Source organism: Haemaphysalis longicornis, unplaced genomic scaffold (genome assembly GCF_048455015.1).
Source record: "Haemaphysalis longicornis isolate Haplotype H1 unplaced genomic scaffold, Haemaphysalis longicornis Haplotype H1 scaffold_10, whole genome shotgun sequence".
Lineage (NCBI taxonomy): Eukaryota > Metazoa > Arthropoda > Arachnida > Ixodida > Ixodidae > Haemaphysalis > Haemaphysalis longicornis.
The window spans coordinates 102419074-102428105 of record NW_027526204.1 but is presented as its reverse complement, the minus strand read 5'-3'; the positions used below and the strand labels follow the sequence as shown (position 1 = coordinate 102428105).

Here is a 9032-nt window from a genome sequence, read left to right as displayed (position 1 = left end):
TCGAGTCAAACATCATTTGTTTGCACTTTTTTATTTCTTGTAAACACACAAAAAAGAAAATTCAAATTTACTCGTACTCAACATTTGATCAATACTAAGCCGACCACTTCTCCAATGCGATAATATATGTTCCCATAACTGAACCTAACAGCTGACAGAACAATACGAGAGAGATGTAAGCAATGCTTTAAACAGCTACATCTAACTAGACTTCGCACGAATGAAAAATATATTTGTCACATTACACCATCAGTCATTATAAACAACCCAAAAATGGTCCCATTCGCACTTAACTCTTTCGTGACCACGCAATAGGCCATCGTTCACGGGTGAACGAAGATTTTCAAACCTCCCGCAAAAAGTAAACACGGCGCTATTCGGGCAACTGACGCCATCTGGCATGTTCATTAGAAACACCTTTTTGTTTGTTTGTTTACATTGTTTGCCGTTTGTTTACATTTCGCGTGTGTAGACGGCGCGCCGCGAGAGAAATCTGAACCCAAGGCAGCAGGGAGTTGGGCAAAAATGGCTTCCAGTGTTACTGTGTGCTCAGCAAAGGCGAACTGCGGTTTCAGGGACTTCGGCGACTTCTGCTGCTGATTTTTTTACCCTAGCAGCTGTGATGAGTCTCGCAACGATGCAACCGCCTGAGACATCGACAGGTGCTGCCAGGAACGGTTCGTTTCGGACTTCGCGCTGTATTTATAAACACAAGCTGCCTCATATCTGACGGCTGTGGTATTACTTTCATGTGTGGGGTCTGGACAGCGTGCGGCGGGGATATTTTGCCAAATGCACCGCGCCGTACCGCGTTAGGACCTTCAAGATAGCATGGTGCTCCTGTAAAATTAGCACTGCGGAGCGACGCGCGCTGCTTCTCAGGAGCGCTAAATTTTTGTTGCTTTTTACCACTGCGGTAACAAGGATTTTGTGTGAGAACAGAAACAAGCATGCTCGGATGCATATTTTAGAGAGACCGCCTGACTCTCGAGTGGCTTCGTGATGAGAACAGCTGTCAGGGCCACAACGTTGGCGGACCCGCAAAAATCCAAAACTCGGTGTACAGCGCTGATGTATTTACTGAGTCATAGCTTAGGAACGTAGGAACATTTTGTATGTTATAATTCCTAAAATAATTTTTAGGCTAAGTAAAATCGCCTTTTCTGTACACTGTTTTCGTGCATTTCTTTTGAATTCCTTGATACATTTACTCTCAATAATTACACCTTTCACAAAACTGCTGTTATTTGGTTGAAAGAGAAATCTATAAGCTACAATTTCATGCATAGCAATGCTAAATGTGTGTGGTATAGCTCAAGAGAAAAAAAGTTTTCTGGAAGCACTCTAAATCAGCCGTTTGTTCACGGTCACAAAAGAGTTAAGCTGATAGAAGTAGCTTCATTCTACACCTAGCAAGATCTAGACAGATGAAAACTAAAGAGAAACTAAGAGAAATTATGTGAGAAAAAAATTGAGAGAAAAAGAAACCAAGAGGAAACCATAGATAATTTGATGCATTGCATAAATAAACCGCGCTAGACTCCAAAGTAATAAAAATAAATGTTCATATTCAAACACAGAATAAGAAATGCTATATAGCATATCACCCATCCTATTGAACAATGCATGCTTCTAACTACATTAAAAATACTGTGCAAATGCACCGTGTTTATCCAAATAACGAATGTACTATCGTTTACGAAAATTTTTGATAGAGGGAATGCACCCTCCCCCTAAAGAACAGTGCTTTATGGTACCACACTACCGATCTTATTACGTGCAGATAGTTACCAGAATCTCCCCCTCACTTGTGCCAGTGCCATGTTCATTATCTCAACCAGTTACACATGGCACGGCGGCATCTACCCTTTGTACTGGCGAACGCACTCGCAATTAGATAAAATGACGACGTTCCGTATGAACAGTGAAACGTAATTGTTTTTTGCTTTTGACACACAGCTGGAAGTTTTCAACGACAGCTGGTGACAATGCATGCATCATATCACAGCATGCCGGGTGATGAAGTTGCGTTGAGCGGCAAAATGTGCGCATTTCCCGCACCGCGAATGTTCACTACCAGGTCCCGTGAAACAATGCTGCCACTTGAAGGCAAGGAAATTGTGACGAGTTACTCAGAGCACAAGTCCTTTGGTGATTCCGTTGCAGTGTACCTCATCGTCAATGACAGCTGAATGACTGAGTACGCTGCTCCCTGAACAATGTGACTGGCACTCATGACCTCACAGTGGCCTCAGAGTTTGCGGCTACACTTCGGAGCACTTCTCGCACAATTTTGCCTTTTGGAGCAAGATTGCGCAGGAAAAGTGGATTGGCACAGCGTGGCGCAAATGGCGCACATCCACCGCTCACTAGTGCTTTTCTTTACAGGAGACATTTTCTCCATCACTATTTGGCATTGACCGATGGATGAAAACTTGCCCAGGGACAGTACTGGACGCAGAATAAAGTGTATGACCTACTGCCTCCACACTGTGCTGCTCTCCCAAATGCTTCTCCAACTGCTGCTTCCATCTGAATGTGCTTGGACATAAGCTATACAAGAACGGTTTCTCACCAGTGTGCTTGCGCATGTGAATTCTCAAGTGTGTCTGCTGCGTGAATGCGACTGCGCACACGCTGCACTTGAATGGCTTTTCTCCCGTGTGAGTTCTCTCATGCCTTACAAGATACCAAGAGGTAGAGCAGGAGTACGGGCAGAAGTGGCACTGGTAAGCCCTCTTTCCCTGGTCCATCGTAGAGCCCAGATTTTGTCCTCTTCCTGCAGGGTAGATAGTCCCGGAATGTCGATTTTCTCTCCCTGGAATAGAGTGGGCAGACTTGTTCAGGGGAAAGCCATAAACACGTCCTTACACAAAAAAACAACATCCAGCATTGGCATGAAAGAAATATGCCTGACAGTGCAAGAAAAATAAACTAAAAACAAAAAAAAGTTTGATGGCGTGGGATTCAAAGCAGGGGCATTTGAAACTGGAGGCTAACTTGCATCCTGTGCACCACAGCCAAGAAAAGGAGGAGATAGTTAACCTGCTGTGCACATCAGCTAACGAATGTGGTGGCAACATGTACTGGGGCCTACAGGTACATTCTGTGCATCACAATTATACACGAAAGCGTATTTACACTAACATCATATACTAAGGAAAGTTCGACCCAGTTAAGTGCTTAGTAAACTTCAGTTAAGTAACATGTTGTAAAGGCATGTCCTGAAGTCTACAGGAATATTACCTGCATGCTAATTACACAAGAAAGCAAGTTTATACTAATATCATATATGTAGGGTTCATGAAGGCAAGCGGCCATGGCTGTCATCAATTTACAGGAGTAGAAAACGATTCAGAAGAAAAAAGGATAAGAACGATTAAAATAAAAGCACAATACTCATGAGTGCTGCCACCACTACAAAGTACTCTCGGCATGACGTTATAATTGTATAGTGATATTTGCATATAAAGTGATTATTGCACTGTCTAAAATAAAATTTAATGCTCTTGCATCACAATACATAAGCAGTCACAGCAGTCCCTGAATTGCTTTCCTTTTTCCATGACTTACCCCTTCTGCACATAGAGTGAACACCAAAAAAGACCATAGAACACCTCCCATAAAATCTCAACCAAGCAAACGTAAAGCAAATTTTTGTGGACGCCCAGCTTGATATAAAATGCTGGGTGTCACAGGCAACCAAATTCAACATCAAAGTTTTGTTCCAAGCACGAAACCTTTCTGCATATTTGAACAAAAAATTGAAATACTAAACTATAGAAGGTTAACTCCAGTTGAATCAAACCATTTGATTTTAAGGATTAAAATTACTCTTTTAAGATTTAAAAGTGAGGTTTTCAATGTTCGTACTCCTGCGCAAACAATGCATTGCCACACTAAAACCTCGGTATAACGAACTTTATAGTATCGAAGTATCCGGTACAACAAAGTCACCAAACATAACCTAATACACAATGCAAATAATGTATACTTATTCCTGAAATAGTGCAGTACCTGCTGCTGTTATTCCAATAAAATGACTCTCTCAAGTTCAGGATTAGATGTCGCAAGACAATTTCTCTATGACAATGATGGTTAAGGAGAAAGCATTGCTGGTATGGGCACTTTCGATAACCCATAGGCGGGCGCCCTAAGGGCTTCCAGGATTGCTTTGCAGAAAGCGGGAGGCAAGCAGCTCCGTTTTTTCCTTCACTGTCAAGGCAATGCACATGCAGCCACCCCCTCCCTTTGCCCTTGGCTGTTTCTTTCTACCTCATGCTCGGGTGAAGGCAGCTGCACTTTTTCCAATGCAATGTTGCAGGCTACTGAAATTCTATAGCCGAGTTTGTACATTTTGCTTATCATTTTGAAGCAATGGATAATGCGGAAAGCATGAAATATTTTGTGTACGCAGAAGGGCTTTGCACACACAATGGCCGTGTGGCCGAATACCACATTCGGCTCCAAGCCCATGCAGTGCGGCGGTTTTATGGTGCCTGTTGTCCCTTTTAGAATGAAACTCGCAGCAAAAATAAAGTTCCACATGCAAAAAAGATGACAGTGTGAAAAAAAAAATTGGACCAGCGATTGTCATTCCGGTTGCTTGTGAAAGCAGTGATCAAATAAATGCCGCAATGCTAAGCCGAGAGTACTGTCTGCAGACTGCCTACTGAAGATGTGACAAGTAAAAATGTTTTGACATCATGGTATTCGAGAACTATGTGGCTAAAACCGAGTGCACCTCAAGAACATGTTAGTGTGGCAACCAATGAAAGGGCTCCATTCAATATTCATGCACTCGGTAACAGTGATAAGGATAAGGATGCCCCTGAAGAATCATGAGGTGTCTGGAAAGTGCCATGGTCGGGCTTGATAGTACCACTTTATAGAACTTTGTTGCATCAACACTTACGTCATGGTATCAAGGATGTTACTACTGAGAAAAAAATCTAAAAATAATTATCAGTGTAGACTTAATTATATCTGCAAATTTTTCCCTTAGTTTAAAAATTTCAGTTATTTAGGACTTCAATTGCATGTTTATATTTTCATATGTTCAACCACGCCTAAAAAATATAGACTAGAGTGTATCTTCTATTTTATTCAAACTGGTCCCGAGAAGGTGGTTTACACTCAAAAAATTTAGTTAAACTATTTTCATAACTTCTTGCCTCTGCTTTGAAATCACTTTTACTTCAACAGTACCTTAAAATTTGCTTTGAAATTTGAGGTAGCTCACCAAGGAAAACCAACATGGTTCTGATAAATGTGCCATTAACTGGAAGTCTAATAATTTCCCACGATTTAGGCCTATCACTGTACACAATACGTATTGGGTGTGACAGTATGGCTAAACGAAATATTTTAAAATAGATGGCCATTATACCACACAAAATGAACATGCAGTTATGATCCCAGGAACACAACAACCTGGCCAATGAAGAGCCCCAATCGATATTGAAGGCACAGGAACACAAAACAAAAATACACTGGTCCCCAACTGCTAAAAGTTGTTTCTAACACCATTTAAGGCAACGAAGAGCACTGCAAAGCTTTATTTTGTTCTAGTTAAAGATAATCCAGCTTGTTTCAAAGTACACATTACTCAAAACCAGATAGTGAAAATAAGAAGGAAACTATTTTTACAGGCAGTACCTACAACATAATTGCTTTCCCAAATCATATTTTAGTGATGTGCAGTGCAACAAAGTCTGTCGCATGAAAACTTTAGTACATCCAGTACCTAGAGTATAATTTCTTTCACAAACCATTTTTTGAGTGATGTGCATTCAACAAAATCTGTTACATGAAAACTTCTTTAGCATATCTAAGGTGCTACAGCAGTGTTGTTTTTGTTAATCATATCTGGAATATGCCAGTGCTTGTTGTAATACAGCTTTTCTTATTGGCATACCTGCAAACACCTTCAGTTATAAAAGCTGAGGAGTAGCATGACCAGCACAAGTAGTCGATTGCTAGTATGTATGTGCGGTATGACGCATACCATACAAAACAGAAAGCACGGTATGCGTGGACACAATTAAGGATGCTAACAGGCACCAAACCACACCTTAGAAACCCACGAAATTATGTTATCAGAAGTTTAACATGCTAACCCTTGGCCCCAGTAGCCCCGCAAAAACATAGATAAACGAAATAGGGTGGTTGGTTGCCTATACAAAAGTTCTGAGCAAAAACATTTAATTGCTAACCAAAGAGGAATTTGTGTGTGCAGTAAAAAGTACTAGAATCCGAAGCTGTGCCCATGTAATGATCAAAAATGTGCTTAAAACATTGTTATTTTAGCTAGAAATGATACCACACAATTAGCATCAAAACAATAATAGCAGTTCTACAATTACTAACCTTAGCATAAAAATTACAAAAACTAGAAACGAAAGGATTCCTAATTCAACTATCTCAATCGGATGATAGTACAAGGCAAACTAGTAGCAACTCTGACTGAAAAGAGAACACAAAGATGAGTTCAAGCTAAAGTAGCTTGTTTCCATGGCTCTATAAGCATACCAAAAACAAAAACAGGAACTTTTAAACAATTGGCCCCAAAATCTGTACCGAGCACGTGGCATTTGACAGGGCGAGACAAAACATCTGCCGGAGCTTCCACTCTGTTGGTGTCAAATGATCGTAATAAAAATACCAATGATAAAAAAATCAATACAAAAATTGCCTGAATGAGAATGCGACTATTATGCTGCTGCTATGCTTGTATGGCCATTCAAACCAGCACAAAAAATAACGAGGACAGCCGAGTGAAGATGTCACAAACCTGGTGGCACCAAAGCTGCATAGATGGACACAGAACCACGGTTTAAAAGTACCACTATGCCCCCAGCTGTAGCCTGTTTCCTCTTCACAGTAATTGCAATGATTAGAAGTGCTCAGCTTAATTATACAGCGTGATGTAAAGGCACTATTTGTGGAATTCTTTTCCTTAAGCTTAACACTTGGAACATAAAAAATGAGCACTTTAGGTGCTACTACACAAAAAGTCCTTTTCATTAAAATACAAGAATTACACCCAGTAAGGTTAAACTATTTTTCTGTACAACCAGTCACATGCTTCTGATCGTTTTTTGTAACATGTAATGTAAAGAGACTATCAGTTGTCAACGATTTCAATTTTCCAAATATTTGGAACAATTTCCGTTACCTTTTCTACTTATTCTTTGACACCCGACCCCGTCAGCTGATAGACTGATTAATTGATTGCAGGGTTTAATGCGCCGACGCAACACAGGTGATGAGATGCACCAGAGTAGAGGGCTCCATATTAATTTGGACCACCTGGGTATCTTTCATATGCGCCGAAATCTCGTACACACGGGCGTTCTTGCTTTTTGTTACCATCAGAAAAGCGGCTGCCGCAGCCGGGAATCAAACCCGCGTCCTCGTGCTCAGCAGCGCAATTGTGATGCTTCAAAAGTTAGGAAGCATCACCATAGTTAATCTATAAATGCAGTACCTCCATTTTGTTGTGCAAATACAAGTGATTACGAAAGTTGTCTTAAATGTTTGAACACCACTATTAGTGGACTCCAACTGGTCTGTATTGTTACAAAACATACCGATTCAGGTGCATGGTACATGAAAAAATTTGTATAGCCAAGTGGCATATAAAAAACTTGAGTTTCAATAACTTACAGCCTGTACATAATACACAACTCATCGGATCATTGCATCAATCCAATCAAAGGCTCATGCATACAAACTGAAAAAATGCAACGACATAAGCTTAGAAAAAAATAGGATCATGTGGTGTGCTTATTTTATCTAACAAAACGTAAGAACTTGAGTACTGGTGGACTAACAATGTCATGTGCAACTGCGTCACCTCCAGGCCAAAAGTCTGCACTCATGGGGCACTCCCACTGTGTGAGTACGTGCCATGCAGTAGATGACAACAAAGAAGCACACTGGCTTGTGCTTTTGGTTTTGTTTGCCGTATTGCCAGCCACTGCCCAGTGCTCACTTTGTCGCCCCTTGCCACTTAGGCACCTCGCCTAATACTTTGCCCCCTGCGTCTTCATGAAGACAACTAGCGTGCGCACCTGTTTGACAAGAAGAAACACTGGTGAATGGGCTAGGTATGTCACGTGTGCAATATAAACCAGCTGTCTTTCAGCTCCGCATGTGAACTTCGTTTCCCAGAATTAAATTTCTAAGCTCAATGCCTAGGTTTTACCGAATGATTACTCACGTCCAAGCAAACTATCCTTATAATAAACAAGTTTTCTTTCAGATGCCGCTTAAGTGCCACCTTTCACAAGACGTAAATTTCGCGAACAGACTCTGTTCAGTTAAACAAAATACAGAAAATGATTGCTACGATGGCTGCTCCGAAATTCTGAGATATCAGTAACGTAATGCTCTGTGTTGACATTTTAGCTTTATTGAACCTTCCGGAATACCAGCAAAAAAATTACTCGGTGAGTATGTTCCTTAACTCTGGAATATGTTTCAATTCAAAAGAATTGTTGCACTGCAAATTCCAAGCACACAATAAATCCTCACAATATACATTTTTATGCCAAAATACTGAAAATGCCGTTTTCCGCTTTATTTCAAGCTACAGAATTCCTGTGCAGCTTGTAAATGCTGCACTGCCTTCATTTTTTGCACTTCGGATGGATGCATGCCCACGGCCCCTTCATGCACAAAAGCGTGGGTGATAGATGGTGCTGTTGGCTGTATAAGTAACTACATCTTTTTGCCACATATACTAATTCCGTCTGACATAAGCAATACAGTGTTTGTAAGTGTACAGTTTACTGCCAGCTATGTAATAACATTGGCCAAGATAATGGGAATTAACATCTTAGAAGTAAGAGTTTTAGCGAATACAGCCAGTGTAGATGAAATCGATGAAGACTAGCAAGCTAGCATTCACAAAAGCAAAAACATTGTATTATTAAAAAAAAGCTTTTAGCATTTCAAACAAGGAAGTTGTCACAGATTCTAGACTTTTAAATTTTAAGTTCAAATAAAAGTGTACAACTAGTCATCAT

General features: G+C 40.6%; 1 protein-coding gene across 1 annotated transcript in view; it reads right to left on the bottom strand.

Moving 5' to 3' along the window:
- Positions 1-15: 15 nt before the first annotated feature.
- LOC144159989 (uncharacterized) overlaps positions 16-9032 on the bottom strand; it is a 30529-nt gene continuing 21512 nt past the window's right edge. Inside the window, exons 7-8 of the mRNA XM_077691616.1 lie at positions 6794-6808; positions 16-2866 (exon numbers count right to left, since the gene is read on the bottom strand). Coding sequence (XP_077547742.1) covers positions 2370-2866; positions 6794-6808 — 512 coding nt within the window. The 3' untranslated portion in view covers positions 16-2369. The remainder of the gene's footprint in view (positions 2867-6793; positions 6809-9032) is intronic.